Source organism: Periplaneta americana, chromosome 15 (genome assembly GCF_040183065.1).
Source record: "Periplaneta americana isolate PAMFEO1 chromosome 15, P.americana_PAMFEO1_priV1, whole genome shotgun sequence".
NCBI classification, from domain to species: domain Eukaryota; kingdom Metazoa; phylum Arthropoda; class Insecta; order Blattodea; family Blattidae; genus Periplaneta; species Periplaneta americana.
In genome coordinates, this window is record NC_091131.1 from 134,076,482 (window position 1) to 134,096,159 (window position 19,678).

Here is a 19,678-nt window from a genome sequence, read left to right on the forward strand (position 1 = left end):
ATAGAAATGAATTGATAAATTCTCATATTTTCAAATTTGATGAAATTTAGTTGTGCATGACTTTAGCAGCTTTCATACATCGCTTGTTTTGTTTTTTAGCTGTATGGTTGTCCATTTTATTTTTGCTGTAACAATTTATTAACACATTGAAATATTTATCAATGAAGACATTGGCACAGTCACTGCAAATGGACATGTTAACAGGGAGCACTACCATTTTAACTAGTTCTTTTTTTACACCAATTCTAGTTTTATAAATAACATGATCAATTTCTTTAAAAACATCAGAACACAATTGGCTGAGCATTAGAGAAACATCATTAGGAAAAACAATTTTTGAATCTTTACAGTATTTTTTATTTGCGATGTGCGTTGTTACGTCATTGTTGGGGTTTTCTTTACAAGATAAATTTCTTCGACAAATTTCGTGATTTATTCTGCTACACACCCAACCTGCAACATAAGCCCTTGCATTTTCTTGCAACACGGTTTCTTCATTTGTATGCTGTACATTTTTGTCATCAACAGTTACATCCAAATCAGAGACATCTGTAATGCCTGGACTGCAAAAATTCAATTTAGCTGCCTCGATATCTTCTTTCTTGAGTAAGAAAGAAGAAACGTCAGCTTCACAGTTGCTTGTTTCAGGAGGACTTAGGAATTGTTTCGTCATGGTTGCCCGAATTGTAGCTCTAAACTTCGATTAGTCTGGAGTTACGTTGTTTCCACCTTTAGATCGAATAATAGAAGAGAGATTTTCTATGCAGCCTTGTGTTAATCTTCTTGTTATTAAAAATTTAAATCCATAATTATAATGCAATTCTTTCCATAGCAGTTTTAAAGATTGTAAATTTTCTAGCCAGCCATTTATACATCTTGGGTTCATTTTCCTATTGTTTATTACCTGAATATTTCCAAATGTTTTTTTCTATTTCATTAAAAAAATTCCAGTGTGTGGAATTTTCACTTAGTGGCCTATTTAAGGCTTTACTAGTTTGGAAACTAGAAGAGTTAAAACAATCAAAAGCTTTATCCATAAACAGGATGAAGTCTGCAGTAGGTTGAGCCTCCTCTGGTAACTGAATTTTATGAGTGATGCCATAGCTTTTCCTACAGAATGACTTAATAACTGTGTAGCAAGGCACACTCGCATCGGTGTGAATGGTGGTAGATTCAAGTGATTAAGTTTTACTTTAGGACAAAGTCGGGGATTCATATCTTTATCTATAAAATAAAGTTTTTTTATATTTTCCTTCAAATACATTTCATCTACAATAATTGTTACTACCTTTTCATTTAGTGGCAGCATTCCAGACTTTACTTTTAATAATTGTAAAATGGTGGGATTTATACCGGGGCCTATACCAAATCCATGAAGCCAATTTCGGAGAGATCTGACTGTTGGCAAACACAATTTTCTCCTTAAAAATCTGTAGCCCTGAGGTGAGCAATAATGGAGTGCAATGCAAAACTTTTATCGTAACTGGAATACCGCCTTCCCATTTTTTTCTTTCTTTTTAAACGCACTTGCGACATAATGAATTCATCATTAGAAACAATTTTGATTAAATCAGTATTTGAACTGGTTGTCTTCAGAGCTCTCACTTCCGCCCGAAGAGATGAAATAATTTTTTTGTGTTTAGATACCAACTTTTGAGCTGGAATCAATTTCTTAGAAAGTGTCTTTATCTGAAGATCTTGAGCCATCTTTGACCTTTTAGGATTTCTTGCATCTTAAAAAATAAACAGGGACTTAATTTAGTGAAATATTAATAACGTCTTGAAAGTCTAGGGCTAGGTAAATAATATTTTCTGAATAACTAACTGAATCAGTTTTTATGAGAAAACATGAGTTCACACACTTTCTTCACAAAATCAATAATTCGTATTTTTATGTTGCGTATCACAATATGCGTCTATTTAGTTTGAAAAAGTCATGACTTTCAGTATTTTGTATGGAGAAACTATAAAGAAATTGTGTTTGGTATGATGGAAGTAAAGTAATTTTATGCAGTTTAATAACTGATTCACTTAGCACAGAGAACATGTTGTTGCTAATGTACTATCTGATTATGAGGTACCTGGTAGAGGACTATCGTCGTTTCTGTCTGGAATCGGAGAACCTGTCGCCTCTTCGATGGAAGGTCTAATGCGTTTCTTTGGGGACCTTCGCGGTTCTTTCATTGTACTTTGACCCATATTTTCGGAAGAAGGCGCTGTTAAATTCAGTGAAGGAATAGCTGTTCTCTTCAGTCTGTTATTAAAAAAATATATTAAAAAGTAACAGGTCTATGACTCATTTGAAACTTCGGTACTTTTCCAATTACACCTTATTTTTACTTACTCCTGACTTTTCAAATTAGGGTTATTGAAGTCCGATAATCTAAAGTGATCTGAACATATTCTGTGATTTTTGTACAGATACTCTGTTCCTCTAGTTTTAAACGTTTCGTCTAGGTCTTGTCTTTTACATTTATTTACCCATATGGCACATCTATAAGACAAAAACAAATAACAGTAATAATAATAATAATAATAATAATAATATGATGATGATGATGATGATGATGATGATGATGATGATGATGATGATGATGATGATGATGATGATGGTGAGGACACGAGACCTGTCATGTGAATCGTGCAAGTGGGAAAAGAATGAGCTAACAGAAAGAGAGTTTGTTTCATGATTAAAATTATACGAATCTACTGACACGAAAGTTCATCTCAGACTAATTATCTTCCTTCTCCATACCCATTGGTGAGAGCCACAACACATGATAAGGTCACAGAACAAGTTATCTACTGACTCTACTGTAATAATCATCATCATCCTGTGGCAGAAAAGTAATAGACTACTTGTATTTACATGACTACTCACTCACCTACTCACTTCGGAAATCTGAAGAACGATCTAGCATCTTTTTGCCAAGCGTAGTTTTTACAGAAGAACACAGAACAAACAATTCCACTTTCCCTGACATGTTGTGGAATAGCCATGAGAATAATCCTTACGACTTACACCACGTGTTGAAGTACAAAACTCTTGTTAGATGCAGTTTACCGCGCTATGTGCCACGTTATCCTCACTGTCAACATTCCCTGCTGCTAGATAGCACTGATGAGTCATTCGCCTCTCTTATCGTGAACTGTCCAGTATTAATGTTAGAGAGTATTTGATACCAATAGGTGCTTTGTTCCACTCTCTAATGTTATCTAGTGTCTCAGCAATGGCTCCAGCTACAAATACTGTTGCACAATCTGGAAGACTGACTCTATCCAAGGCACTGACTACTTTAGGTGACTGGAATATGTTGTTAGGGACGCTAGGTGTGAGGAGGGAACCTTTGAAGCAAGTAATAATGTTGAAAATCAAGATAATGGTTCAGACAGTCGATATGCATTCTTGCTATCAGATGTACTAGGTGATTAACATGATGAAGAGGGTCGGTTGCTCTTCCTTTCATGGATATAAATTCACTTCTTCATGTCCACCAAGTTAGTGCTGTGGTAATGCGACTGCCTTCAAACTAGCCGGCTCAGGTTCGATTCTCAGCAGGTTCAGAAATTTTCATGTAAGATTTCTACCTCGGGACTAGGAGAGATGGTGGTGCACAACTTTTACTCAATAAATTGTGCAGCAGTATGCCTGAATTAAATCCCAAATCTCTCCACGTGCATATGAAAAGAAGGCATATGTCACTGTTGATAGAGATTCACCCATCGGATGGGGACATTAAGACTGGTGGTCCCCTGGGTGCTATCAACAGGAGTAGGCTACGTGTCAGCACCGGGTTTCCCCCTTTCTTTCTTCCTCACCTTTGTCATCGTCCTCATCATTTCCTACACTACACTTACACATATACTCACTCTAATACACGACGTAACTCTTAACAGATACACATTATGCATATTGTGGTCTGTCGAAGTGGTGTGCAACTTGAAAATGGATCACAGTCCTGTCATCTATCCGCGGTATGCAAAATCACGCAAGTGAAGTGGGTAGGCATTAGACACACACAGATTTCACTTCTTCGTACCGAGCTCTCTTCATTCATTCTTGGTTTCTTTTGCAGCTGTTTGAGATCACTACCTTCCATGCTACTTCAAAATACTTTTCTCTTTGCTTTTCAAGAAACATCTGGCCCTCCTTATTTCCAATCTCTTTCATTGCATATGTCAAACAACTTGCCCAGATCTCTTTAATGTGTTTTGTTTCATTATATTACTTCCTTGCTGTCTAGCTCTTTTTTTAGATCCAGATATTTATCATAGTTTGGGAAGTTTCTTAACACACAAATCTATTCACAGAGTTGGAATCCTTGCATGCTCCCTTAGATCAATTTGTAAGTATGTTGGAGGGGCTTGTCTTTGTCCAAGTGATGAAACTGTACACTTGGACAGTGGCGTGCTGTGACCATTCAGACAGCCGAAGCACTGAATATTATAATTGTTAGATAAATAATAGTAAATCATGGGGCTTGCCTTGATAAAATCACAACTGATAATAATTTAAAAGAACATATATTAAAATAAGTAGACCTAATATCAATTTAAATTTCTTAAAGCTACCATTATACAACATTTGATATAAAATAACAAGCTTCTGGCTTTAAACTCACCCTTGGCACTTCTCACAGTAAGATCAACGGAACTGAAATTCAATCCTTCTCTCCTGGGAAGCAAATTTGGTAACCACCTCATCAAAGAACTCTTTTTTTCTTCCTGAGTTCTCCTAGTAGGCATGCTTCAATTGAAATAATTCCAACATGAGATAGTCTCTCTTCTCCAGTAGAATTTCGAGAGTAGCTTTTGATTCTCTTCAGCATTGAAAACGACCTTTCTACTAAAGACGTACTCACAGGAATTGTACAGTCACGGAAGGAAAATCTGGCCGATGAGCAGCAAAACTCATAATGTTACTTATGCCGGTTTTGTTGTGATTATCACAGTTCAGAGTGTCTAAGAGGGATAGTGTTTACCTCCCTTCGAAGTTCCTGGGCTAGGAAGGAGAGGCTTTCGGACTCTTTCTGTTCAGAATGTCTAATAGGGACACTATTGACTTCCCCTCATAGCTGCTACGCTTCGAGAGACTGACGTTCGGAATGGTTTTGTTTAAAGTCTATAATATACTGTATTTGTATAATTGCAATGTTTGTTGTGTTTTAGTCGACATATAGAAAGTTGTTTTGCCATTGGTTTTGCCATTGCGGATATGAAGAATGTTGTTAATGTAATTTTCATCCCCTATGTTCGTCTGTCTTCACTCTACAGGCATACTACGTTTATGATTTATGACCACTGTATAGCCTACTTCGTGTTTTTTCTAGAGTCCTAGACACGTGACCCTGTCCATCTTTACCAACAGATTTTGTCTATAAATAGCCACAACCACTTCGAAAATCATCATTAGTTTTTCAGTTCGATAGCTATGGACGTCAAAGCCAAAGTAATTGCACTGATCGAGGAAGGCGGATTTAGTGCGGCGCAAGCTGGAGAACGCTATGGAGTTGCGACTAGAATAGCGTCCAGATGGTGAGCGCAGTATCAAGAGCAAAGATACGTAACTCGTAAACCTTTTAGCGGAAGACCCAAGGCATCAACACCACAACAAGATCTTATGTTAATAGAACGTTCGAGGCACTTTCCATTTCACACTTCTAAAATGCTTGTTGCCGACACGGGATTTCCTGCTTCCAACAGAACGGCTTCTAAAAGGCTCAATGGTGCCAATATTGTGCCGAGAAGAGTGGCAGTAAAGTTCTGACTGAAGACCATCGAATTGATCGTGTCGCATTTTGCCAAATGCATTACAACTATCCATGGCAAGAGGTCATCGTTTCGAATGAGAAAGTGTTTATGAACCACAGCACAGGGCCAGTGCAAGTATATCGACCGAAACAATCCAAGAGATTTGACCCTGAATATGTGGTCCAGAGGCAACGCATTGGTCGTTTGTCCATGTCGATGTGGGGATGGATTTCTGGTTATGGTGGCGGCGCGCTATGGAGGATTCATGGGCATATGAATGGGCATCAGTACACCAATATACTGGAAAATGTGATGCTACCTAGTGTGCGTGTGTTTCAGCCCGAAAACAAAATAAAATTCCAACACGACTTTTCTTCCGTACACACATGTGTTGCCGTGTAGCAGTGGTTCAACATTCACAGGGATGATGTCGTAGAGGTTCTATGGGTGCCAAAAAGTCCTGACTTAAATCCCATAGAAAATGTGGGGCGGAAGTGTAACGCGGTGTTAATGAACAACTACAGGGTCGGCGTCCTAGGTATACGGACGAATTGTGGGATCTCGTTTCAGATGCTTGGGATGATGTTGCATTGTCAGATAGATATATCCACAACCTTGTTAATTCTGTACATAGAAGAATGGATACAGTGAACAATGCCAATGGTTTCTGGACAGATTATTAAGTCCAGAAGGAAACTATTGTATATCACTAGAGCTACATAGAAAGAAGAACATTTTAATTTGTGATAAAAAGAACATTCAATATTAATTATTTTACTTCAGGAATGTATATTTTCCCTTATTTTCAGAACTAAAGTAAATACTGTAGGTTTAAAAATAGAATAAATAAATGAGTTATAGTAAACCGCTTATATAATCAAACGTTTCCTTAAATCGCACAAAAATTATTTCTAATTAACAAATCTATTTATGTTCCTCTTTCGTCACTATTATTAATTGTTTACCTAAATTAATTTATATTTATTTATTTCAATTTATTTTAATGTTCACTTATACCGTTTGTATTGGATTACTTCCATCAATTTATATTTATTCTACTTTATCTGACTGTTGACTTCTATATCGTCTTAGAACGAAGTTCCTATGTATTGTATCTTTCTCAATTTTGTTTACTCTTCGTCATATTGGCAGTCTGTTTTGCCAGGAAGATATTAAAATAAGAATAAACCATAAATAAATGTAGTATGAATAATTTCAAGGGGAAATTGTTCCGGGGCCGGGTATCGATCCCAGGACCTCTGGTTGAACGTACCAGCGCTCTACCACTGAGCTACCCGGGAACTCCACTCGACACCGTCTCAACCTTTCCCTTTATATCCACACAACTCGCATGGGCTGACGAAACGCCAGAGACCCACAACAAGTGCACACAAGCTCTGTGTGACTTGGAATTGTGGTTTTCTGTTAACGTACACAGTAACGTATATATTATGCAAATCTAGTCTTTCAGGTGAAGCTCCCTGTAAAGCAGATTTGAATAATTTCAATTCTGCTTTACAGGGAGCTTCACCTGAAAGACTAGATTTGCATAAATGTAGTATGTCTATAGCAGCTGTGCCCAATACTAAAGTTTCAAACTTAAAATTAAAAAAAAATATTTGAACAGACCTGTATTATTAATTAATATAAATTACAATAATCACTAATTAGCAAGACATTTATGTAAATAATTTATTATTGGACGATGTCTGTGGCCCTCCAATAATATATTTTTTTTAATATTGGCCCGCAGTATTCATAAGGTTGAGCATCCCTGGTCTATAGACTAAAGAGAGACGAACAGAGGAGATGATAATGAAATCAGTAACATTCCTCATACCCGCAATGGTAAAAACAATGAAATAACAAATTTCTGTAGAATATAATATAACATAAATATTTATTTTTTATTCAGACTGACTTATCAGTGTTTTAAAGAAGATCAATAAAATTTATAAAATATATATTCATTGAAGTTGAGGTTAAAATAATGCTAACATTTTGCGCCTATTGGCATCTTCAGGCACTTGAGCCAACAATATCATGTGATACATTAATTTACAGTAAAAGGCATGGCTGTTGAATATATACATTAATCAATCTTAAAACTAACAGATTAAAATCATTTGTGCAAATTAAATGATAAACTATAGTTGAGTTAATTATTGTTTTGATATGTATGATAGTTGAATTAATTATCCTCATCTCTACTTAAATTTACGACAATAATTAAAACAACTATAGGACACAAAGATTAAATTGTAGATTTAAAATGGATTCAAATAAAATAAAATATTACCTTGTAATAAAAATTGATTACTTCTATAATGTCTTATTAATGCTTACATTTGATCGTATAATTTTACCAATTACTGGTATGTGCCGTTATTGATGTAATTATATGTATTATAATGATATAATCTTATGGTTCTTATTGATTCCAATATTAAACTTCATATTGAGTGGACGTCGAAATAATTTCAGATGGTTGAAACGTAGAATGCAGGTATGACTTTCAACTGGAAGTTGAGCTGTTCATGATGCAATTCGTTCTATAATATATACGTATCGTAAGTAACTAATATAAAATATTGCTCAAATGCCTAAAGGTGGTAATAGGCGAAAACGTTAGCATTATTTTAACCTTTAACTTCAATGAATATTTATATTTATACATTTTATTGATCTTTTTTTAAAACACTGATAAGTCATTTAGACTGAATAACAAATAAATATTTATGTTATATTGTATTGTATATTGACTTATCTGAAAATTACTACTACAATGCTTACTAAGAAAATTTTTGTAGGCCTATGTCGACAAGAACACAAGAGTTTCAACCTTATGGAATGTGAACAGAAACAGTCCGAAATCCTCTCCTTCCGAGACCAGCAACGTTGGGGGGAGTAAACAGTATCCCTCTTAGATACTCAGTACTGTGATAATTACAAAAAAACCGGGGTAAGTAACATTACGAGTTTTGCTGCTCATCGGCCAGATTTTTCTTCTGTGACTGTACACAGTAATGTCACTAACACATTAAACTGCTGAAAACTTTTTTTCAGCATTGAATTAGTACTCAATAGTTTTGCAAGTTCACTCATGGTTTTATTTCTAAACTCTTTACTGCTGTACACTACAATCAGCTCATTTTTCAATCGAATGATGTCGAAAAATTTTCCATATGTATCTATGAGATTTTGAAAGCAACTTTCTGGGAATTGGTTAGTATATTTTTCATAGTTTTGAGGCGACAATAAATTTAAAAATTTCAGTTTAGAATAATCTTGAAATCTTACATCCAAGTGGTTATCAATATTATCAAACACTTCGCAATAGATGCGTTTATAGTTGATATTTTTTCTCTTCAGAGGCTCACCTACTTGAGACACGGTTTCTTGGAAAACCCCTTCATAATCGTGAAAGAAATTTTGTTGAAACTTAAAAACTGTGGGCCAAGGACTAAAACAATCAAATTTCAGTAATTGTAATTGTTGTGTAATGTCTCATTTAAAAGACTGACAGTATTCAGAGACATTGAGGTGATGACAGAGTGGTAAATGATAATAGAGCATTGAAAATGTGATGTGGTTGTTTTGCACAGAATTTCATACTGACATGGCACAAAGACATACGTCCCAAGGGCCGCACCATGTGTTGGGACATGTCAGATGTACAGAACAAGGCTGCAGTGAACTTATTCCCCTGTCATGGCATGCAGGGAAATCAGCTGTGGCGATACAATCCGGTGAGCTAATTGTGCCTTCGAATTCTATTTTATAATTGAATCAGGAATTTTCAAAAGGGACTAAGTCTGGAAAAGTAAATTTGAAGAAAACGACAAAAAACCTTTTGTATGGATCTGGATATATAACAGTCCAAACATGTTGATACACAATTTAAATGTGTACATTCTAAAGGACTTCGTTCCTTTTAATGCTGAAATCCAAGAAGAGTGTATGGAGACCCAGAAATGGGCATAAACTCAATTTACAAAAAATATGGACTTGGTCCCTTTTTCAAATTCCTCATTCAATTCTTTCTGTCATATATGAGGAGCTCACAACCAGAGTGGATCAAGTCTACCAGTGGTCAGTTTGTGGATTAATGCAATCTCAGATGAAGAAAACTTAGATTTATTCATTGCCTTAACAAACTAAGTCAATAACTCATTTGTTACTCCAGAGAGGGCAGCATTTCCTATGGAAAGTGAAGGTTGCTAAGCATGAGTCAGGTACTTTTAAGACTCAATTTCTCAAAATTATTCCAGAAGGACTTGGTCCACTCTGGTTGTGAACCCTTCATATATTTTTACATTAATTTCTTTATTGACTACTAGAGTTCCACGAAAAATTTACTGGTCTCATTTCTTGCCCACGTCAAATGTAGCTCTATCAGTCATCATTTTCAACCATGAACGCATCATTGTAGGTAACGAATTCGGTGTTAAGAGATACTTCTGTCTCATACACAGAATTCTTTTAACTGCCAGACTCATAGAATCCATGATGGTTGGAATGACCATAACCAAATTTGTTACCAACTGACTGATCATCAAGCTACTTGTTTATATATTAATTAGTTCCTTCAGTCCTTCCTCTGTTCTTTACTTTGTTAGTTCACTTATTTATCTATCCATTAAGGTAAGATTAGAGACCTTGTATTACCAGTGTTAAATTCACCATCTTTAAGTACCCTTATCACAGAAAGTGTTACAGATATGTCTGTGAATATTTTAAACTGATTCTTTGTTATCTTAAAAGTGCTGAGCTCTTGTTTAAAAAGTGAACTTTGTGAAAATAATAAGTTATGACTTTCTACTACATATGCACTTTCTTCCTGTCTGTCCTATGTAAAAATGTGGACAACTATTGCATTTTAGTTTGTAAGCCCCAGTTGAATTATATTTATTTGAATGTTTGATGTGATTATTTAGATATTTCTGTGTTGTGTTTTTGTTTTGTACCTATGCTGTCTTGTGTTTTAGTTTTCTGAATGAAGTTGCAATTTTGTAAGTATTGATATTGTGATATGTTAATGTTATGTATTTATTCTCACGCGGTGTTTGTGTTGGTTTGTTCTGTTTTTGTTTTGTCTTTTTTATTAGTGTATCTATCATGTTAGGATTATATCCATTGTCTTGTGCTATATATTTTATTGTGTTTAGTTCTTCAGTATAGTTGTCATTGTTCATAGGTATGTTAAATATTAATCTGTATGTCATTGTATGGAAAGCTGCATGTTTATGTTGTATAGGATAGTTCGATGAATTCTGTATGTGTGTTGTAGTTGTGGTTTCCTGTATATTTTGAATTCATGTCTATTATTTGTTTTGGTTATGGTGATGTCTAAGAAATTTATAGCTTGGTTATGTTCTGTTTCTATTGTATACTTTAATTTGAGATGTATTTTGTTGAGTTGTTGATGTAGGTTTTCTATTTGTCTTTTGTTTCCATTATATAGGACTATTATGTCATCTACATATCGATGCCAGTACATTATTCTCTCTGCGTGTTTGTTGTTGTCAGTGTTTAGTATGTGTGTTTGTTCTATATTATGAATGAAGATTTCAGCTAATATACTTGATATAGGTGAACCCATTGGTAATCCTTCAATTTGTGTATAATATTTATTGTTATGTGTGAAATAATTTTGTTTTGTAATAATCTTTCTTTAATGTTTCTAAATCTTTTGTCCAGAAAGGTTTGTAGTTTGGGATCTTTCCTCGGGGCACCCATTTCTTTGCTGCTTTTAGCATAGTTGCACAAATTATGTCGTTACATTTGTCTGGGGATTCGTTCATATTAATGGAGAGGTTATTTTCTAGATCTTCTCTAAATTTAGTCCAATTGGATTTTTTAAAATTCCAAGAACATCTGTTATAAGATTTGTTTGTAGGTTTCTGATGTAGTAAAATAGAAGTAGCAATGATTTTGTGGCCAAGTCCAGGGTCTTCCAAAACATTCCTGCTTGCCTTGTTATATATGTCTGAAGATATTAGAGTTAAATCTGGATTAGATGTTCCATGGGAATGAAGATATGTTGGAGGGTCTTCTGGGTTGAATAATAATTGGATTGATTGGGTGTTAAGAAAATCTTCTATTGAATGGCCAACAGAATTGATGCCTAAATATCCCCATTCTTTAGAATGACCACTGAAGTCTCCAATTATGAGAGTCTTTGGTGTAACTACTATATTGTCCAAATTGGGTTTGTTATTAGGGGGTTATATATGCTATACATTTTGAAGTGTTATTTATCCGAAGTTCTATTTTACAAATTTCAGATTTGTGAATAATTTCAAAGCAAAAATTGTTCCTGGGCCAGGTATCGATCCTGGGACCCTTCGCTTAGCGCATGAATGCTCTACCGATTGAGCTACTCCAGGAACTATACAAGACACCGTCACAATTCTTCCCTTTAAGTCCACACAACTCAAATGGTTTGACAAGACGCCAGAAACCCAACTTTGAGTGCACACAATTCTGTGTGACTTAAATTGTGGCTTTCTGTTAACATACCTACAGCAACCAGTGGCGTATACTGGTTTAAGGGTCTGGGCTACCACTGACCCTATTATTACACAAAATATATTTTAAAATCCCTATAATAAAATTCCTTACCTATTTATATGTGAATTCCAGACGTCTTGATTGGGACGAAAATACTTCGATGACTTCGTCATTGAAATTACAGTTGGGCCACTTGCGAAGTTTCTGTAGAAATGACTTTTCAATGGACATCAGTGCCAAGCCGGATAAACGTTCTTGTGTATGAGTTGATCTACAGTAGGATTTTATTCGCTTCAACACAGAAAATGTTCTTTCTACCAATGCTGACGTAGCTGGTATTGTCACAATTAATGTTGCCAATTTAAGGACTTCAGGAATAACTTGGTTCAGCTGGTTTTCATATATGGCAGATAATATTTCGTGGATAGGTTTGTTCGAAAAATCAAAGACTTCTGCTGAATATATTACGCTTAATTTATTTTTCAAACGTACTTGATCAAAGTGACTGTTATAGGACTGAAATAATTTGTTTAGTGCCTCATTCAGGAAGTTTTCTCTATAAGCAAAAAATTTTTGAGAACCTATAAGCTTTCCATAATCAGAAAATCTGTCAGTAATTTCCATGTGCATACGATCTAGTATGCTGTAGTACAGCTGCCTGTATTTCAATTCATCATCTCCTTTTCTTCGCTTTAATGGTGGTTCCATTGTATTGGCTGAAGAATTTTCATTTTCCATATTACTCCATATGGATGGAAACCCACTACGTCTGAACTCGGATATAGTATTTTTTAACTTTGATACCTCTTGCAAGCAGTATGCTATGTCTAGACTTTTTGTCTGAAGAATATTGTAGAGCACATCTGTATGTGCGAACACTCTAGCATAGACTTCAAGAAGAAATATATTCTGAAACTGTGTGAAAAAATACAAATATCCTTGAGCCTGCACAATTACATCATCATCATCCCAGTTTTCTTCAGAGTCATTACAAATGATATTTTCAAAGAAAGCAGTCAGTTGTTCTCTGTATTCCTTTACTGTATTTACAAGCCGAGATGTAAAATTCCATCTAGTTGGTGCTATTTTTGGGAGTTTCTTTTTCATAAATTCCTTGAGTTTTCCTGATCTTTTAGGAGATGATGAGAAAAATGCAGCTAAACCCAACTGTGTTTTGAAAAAAATGCGGCATTCTGGGATGGATGAAATAGTTTGTTGCAAAACTAAATTGAGAACATGGCTGTAACAATGGACAAATAGTGCTTGAGGATACTTTTCTTGAACTTTCGTTTTTAAGCCATTAATATTTCGCGCCATAACTGAAGCACCATCGTATGTCTGTGCAATTAACTTATTGCCGACATTGTAGCTATTCTGCTATAACACCTTCCACATGCTGAAACAAAGCAGCAGCAGTTTTGTCCGAACTGACATTTGTGAATCCTATAAACCGTTCTTGAACATTGGCAGTACTGTCGACGTATCTTAAAACAGTGGACAATTGACTCTGATCACTTGTCATCAAGAACAATGGCCACAAAAGGTGCTTCCTCTATTTCAGATTTTATGTTCTTTATCATAACCCCACTTATAGCAAATATTAAGTAATTCTGAATTGCGGGAGAAGTACCACGAAATACTGTTGAACTCTCAAGATGATTGGCCAGTAAATGGTCAAATTCACTTAAGGAACTTAAATATTCAATATAATTTCTTCTATTGTCTGATTCCACACTCTCATTATGATCCCGAAAAGCCAATTCTTGTTTTCCTAGGAAGTAGACTGCGTTAATAAGACGCAGTAAAATCTCCCGATTTCTTTTCACAAGAGCATTGTGTGGTTGATGTGTAGAGCTTTTTGCTTATCTAGCTGTAAATCAATTCTTGTCTTCCCAAAGTTTGCAAAGTTCATGCTACTACAAATATGAGCTTTTGATTTGTCGTGTTTTAGGACTGCCGTTCGAAGGGAGTTCATGTTACAAAACTTCTCTTTTGACCACACATTAGTTTCGCAGCTAAATAACAAACATGGCCAGCAAAATAGTTTAGACAATTTAGAGCTACCACACAACCAATTCCACTTACCATATGATGTTGAAGTGAAATGGCGTGTGTACTCACGCTGTTTTTCTTTTACGTTCATGGACAAATTTAACTCAGGAGTTGGTCTTTCCATTTTCACAATTTCAACTTTCTCGTTGTATGTACGACGGTTAAAAGGCACTTTTATTAAACCTTCTATTACACAGTCATTTTCAACACAAACCTCTCCAGAAACTTGTTCTGTCATATTTTTCACAATATCACTTAATTGGGAAATTAAAAACTTCATAATTCACAATTAATATAACTCTTAGACACTCGAACAAATTACAAATTTAAAATACTGAACTGCAAGAACACAATCACATTCATGAGCTAGCGTACTAAGCCTATTGTTGCTTCGCACCTTCGAAGAAACCGATCACGAGAGCGGCAACTCACCCGGCCTACACTGCACGATAGAAACAGGTAGCGGGGGACAGGCAGTTGTGCGACAAGACAGCGTGAGCGGAACGGTCACAGGCTACCCCTCGTAGCAGCGGTTTCTGCAGTGATGCCGCCTTGACAACTTGTTTCTTTTCGAGAGCAGAGAGTGCATATAAATCTAACAATTGCTTTAATTTTAATTACTGTGGTAAAACTAATAATACAAAATTATTACATTATGTTATATTATAAACTTTTTCTTTTGTAATTTCCTTGGGCTACCGCCGGTAGCCCCGGTAGTCCACAAAATATGCCCCTGACAGCAACAAATATATTATTCAAGCCTGCTTCACAGGGAGCTTCTACCGAAAGACAGATTTGCATAATATATTCGTTACTTCAGATTTGTCTTCCTTAGTCATTTGTTTAACAATGTTAAAGGTTAAAGTTATTCCTCTTTTGATGCCAACTAGTATGCCACTAGTTCTTTGTCTTGCTTTAGGTTGTAGAAATGTATTGTAGTTCTTGAAAACAAAGAACTGTCATTTTTGAGCTGTAACATTGGCTTCCATTATTGCAAACATATCAATGTCTTTATCTATTAGAATTTTATGTATTTCAGTTTTCTTGGTTTGATTAAGGCCTCCAGCATTCCACTGTAAGACCTTCAGCTGAGGTAGAATTATATTGTGTTTTGTCTTGTTATGTGATGCTAAAATAATCCCCATCCGGAGATTCAAATGAGGAGACTTTTTCACCTCCGGAATATTTTACTTCGGATTGTATTTGTCATTTGAGCATGTTGGATGGTCGTTTTTTTCTATGTTCATTAAACATAGTTCAGGGGGCACCACGAGAAGGCGACCATCATCACCCCCAGAACACCAATATAGCGCAACATATTGTTGTGGCGGAAGTCTAGCCTTGTTTCATACTGAGATTTAGTGAATTGATATCTCCTCTCTAGTCCCCCTCAAGTTTCCGAGTCAAGGTCGTAGCCATGCCTTTAGAGGTTTAGAGACTTCTGCCACAAATCTCACACCAAACTCTGCATCCTGGAATGACTGCCAACAAGGATGTGAGTGAAAACCAAGTGTTACGATACATCATTATTGCAAACTTATAGACCTATTGTTACTAGGTATAATAACTCAATAACTCCCGAAGAGGAAATCTCAAGCCTGGTTTGACAGAGTGTGCTATGAAGAAAGGCAGAAAGTCAAACTCCTACACAGAGCAAGGAACTCATCAAATACAGAAATCTTGAAGCAATATAACGAAAAAAGAAGACATTACAAGAAACTACTGAGAGAAAAAAGGGCGAGCCATCTTGAAAAGGAAGTGCAACAACTGATCAAATTTGCAATGGACGGTCCTTTTACGGCCCTCAAGACAACAAGACCCTCCTTTCCAAACATGATACAAATGCAGATTTGGGTAGACCACTTTCGTGAGATTCTGAACCAGAGTAGAAGCGATGCAGCGCTGCCGGTACAAAGCAATCACCACCCAATATTCCCAAAAATAACGGAGCAAGAGATATTAGCTGCTATAATGGGAACAAAAACTAGAAAAGCAGCAGGGTCGGACGGCATTGCAAACGAGCACCTTAAACTGGCAGCACCGCACCTAATCCAGACATGGACTCAGCTATTCAACAAGTGCCTGGAATACGGCACCATTCTGGAAAAGTGGAGACACTCCACCATCAAAGTTCTTTATAAAGGCAAAGGTGCTACATCCTTGCCAGATGCTTACAGAGGCATAGCGCTGGAGAATCCACTATTCAAAGTCTTCTCAAAAGTTCTGACAAAGAGGCTATACGACCTGACAGACAAAAGGATCCCAGGAAGGGGAGAGCCACCTTGCATGCCATAAACAACCTGTTGTCCGACATCCAAGTGGCACTCAGACATCCCAAAGGGAAACTATATACAATATTTATCGATTTCAAAAAAGCCTTCGATCTGCTCGACAGACAGATCATAATGAAGAAGCTCGAAACGATAATTGGAGACAACTACCTGACCCACATCATCAGGTGTATTATGACAGTCAACAGGGTGACCATAGACGACAACGTAACAACATCGACACCTATAGTTCAAACGAATGGAGTCCTCCAAGGTGATCCAATAAGCCCTCTGCTATTCAATATCACCACGGCAGATGTCGTCCAAGCGCTAAAAATAGCAAACTGTAAAGCTACCATATACTTGTACTCAGATGATATGGTCCTATGCGTGACGAAACATAGAGATCTACAAGAAAGTTTCAACACCCTCATAGCATGGACAGAAGAAAACGCACTACGCATAAACAAAAGCAAGACTTTGCAGATGGTCTTCAGAAAAGGAGGAAGAGTGGCAACACATGAACTGGTGTATTACGGACAAGAACCACTGAAACAATCAAGCCACTACAAATACCTCGGAGTAAAATTCCAAACAACGGGCACGTGCTTCAGCAAACATATCGCGGAAAAATCAGTCGCAGCCATAAGAGCCATCAATGACATCAAACTCATAAATAGACTATCTCTGGACGCAGCAAAACAGCTATTCACCACAAAAAATTTTCGAATATTCGCCTACGGCCTGCAAATAGTATGGATATATCTGAAGAAGAAAGATCTAGAACAACTGGAGAAAGTAAAAGCCACGTTCCTAAAAAGAGTACTTGGGGTGTCAAAAATGGCCCCCTCTGGGTAGACTTGTATACTAACTGGCACGGGAACCATTTCTGATAGAAGAGCTGAGGCTATCGCACCATCTGCTGGCAACAGAACAATATGACGATCTCCTAGCAGAGAGAATAAGGAAGCAAAGCGAGATCGATATGGACTTCTACGCCACAGAAGCAATGATAAATCGAGCATGGGCGAACCCAGACCAACCACAGCGTCATGTGCTAACTCGATTCTCCATTCACGGCTTCCATCACAAGATCTGCAAGAAGGTTTCCACCAACCGGACGAAGACTGTGTGTGTTCCCTGTGCGGATGCAAATGCAAACAATACCATCTAGAATACTGCCCAAAAAGGACGAAAAGCTTAAAAGCTTACAGCAAGAAACACCATTTATAGACTCTCAATGCACATTTTGTGTGCAATTCTACTTTATTATAACTCAAATTTTTTGGGTCTGCTAAGCCTCAAAACCTATTAGTTTGAGAAAAATTCGTTCCGACACCTGGAATCAAGCCACACTGGGACACGATTCATGGTGCTGGCCGAACTCCTCTCATTGTATTATCAATAGCCTACTACCTGCATTTAAGACATTCAAGTCATGTATGCAGGAGCGCATATTTAAATGACTGCATGGTCATTTTCAACAACAGTTCATGAGTTACTGTTAACATTGATATATACATATATATTCTTATATGAGGTCTTGCCATCCTCATTGAATAATCAATGACTATAAGTAGCCATACTGTAAATATCTATTAATTTGAGAAAAATTCGTTCCTTCACCTGGAATCGATTCATTGATTATTCAATGAGGATGGCGATACCTCATATAAGAATATATATGTACCGGTAGGCTATATGAGCCTCAAAAGCCTCTTAAGAGCTTAGTCACTGACAGATATTCCCCTCAGAATTTGTCATTTGAGCTCAGCACGTGGAACGGCCAGGCGCTACATGCCCAGCAGAGTAGGCGAACTGTCTGGTCTTGCCTAGGCTCTCTGCCCTGATCATGGAACCTGTATGTAGTTTCGAAACGTTAGAAATGTTAGCTCCAGGACATAGTGCAATATCCAAATCACATTCACCGTGAAAACCTAAAAAACACATATGAGGAGCATCGTTTCAAAATGTGTTATGTTCCCGAATCCTAATTTTACAGGAAGCAATAAAAACTTTTCTCTCCTAAAGTGTTTTGAATATGTATAAAAATGAACTGCCATCGTGTCAATATAGACATTTATAAGTAATACCGATAAAATCTGAAATGTGTTTCCTGTCACAATGCGGAGCAAGTTGACTTTTAATTTGTTACTTAATACGTTTTGAAACAACACAGACAATTTAATACGTTTTGATCCAACACCTTTTGTTTCTTACACAATGCTGTTTCATTTTATTTACCTTCTTATTTCTTACAAAATAACAGAAATGGTTATTTGAGATTAAATATTCTGTGTTCCCGTATTTCTTATCAACAAAATTAAAGCTACATTGTTTTTTTTAGTACCCTTTAGTCTAAAATGAATACACATAAGTAATATAATTATGAAAATACAGTCTTTCAGAATCTTTCAAAATCTGATTCTTCATGAAGACGTTCACCATGTGCATTATTTTCACTAGAAGATCCTGTATCAATGCTGAGGCAGAAGCATAGAATCCCACTTCATCCAGTTCTTCCCAACTATCTTCAAATCTCACTTTCAGCAAAGTATCCACATCGTTCTTTTTAGGATCAATAAGATTTGTGGCTTTGTTATTCTTCTTACTCCTCGTTTTATAATACAAGTACCTACTTTGAAAGGATCATCATATCTAAATATGGGTTCCATTTTCAAAGTAACCTCTGATTTTCCATTTTTATAGATCCTTTTCAACGTAACCCTTTTCATATCCTTGATTCTGTCCACCTTTTTGTACTGTGAAGCTAGAGATTTATAATCTCGAATTGTCCAATTTTCTTCTAAAGTTTTAACGGAACCCACTGTTTCATAAACAGCCCTATAATCATTAGGGATAATTAACTTGCCTTTCTTGCGCAACGTTTTCTGTACGACTCCGAAAAGTCTATCAGCTGCTAATAATTAATGGCCCCATACTGGAAAATGCATTAGAACTTCGGAAATGTGTGGGGGTGCCTTGCTTTGGAGCCAGAAAGGAAGGATGTGTACTATGTGCATGTTTTCGTTCTGCCCATTGCATCTGTCACAGAAGTCTTATGCAAGTAACATCCTGCTCAAAGTTGAGAA

At 36.4% G+C, this 19,678-nt stretch overlaps 1 protein-coding gene across 3 annotated transcripts in view; it reads left to right on the top strand.

Moving 5' to 3' along the window:
- Nucleotides 1-19,678, top strand: part of LOC138715356 (uncharacterized) — a 100,303-nt gene that overhangs the window by 71,634 nt on the left and 8,991 nt on the right. The window contains exon 4 of one of the 3 annotated variants that reach the window (XM_069848183.1): nucleotides 9,357-9,633. In XM_069848183.1, coding sequence (XP_069704284.1) covers nucleotides 9,357-9,535 — 179 coding nt within the window. In that variant the 3' untranslated portion in view covers nucleotides 9,536-9,633. Of the gene's footprint in view, nucleotides 1-9,356; nucleotides 9,635-19,678 lie in introns of those variants that run through there. The other 2 variants (XM_069848182.1, XM_069848181.1) reach the window with 2 other exon arrangements.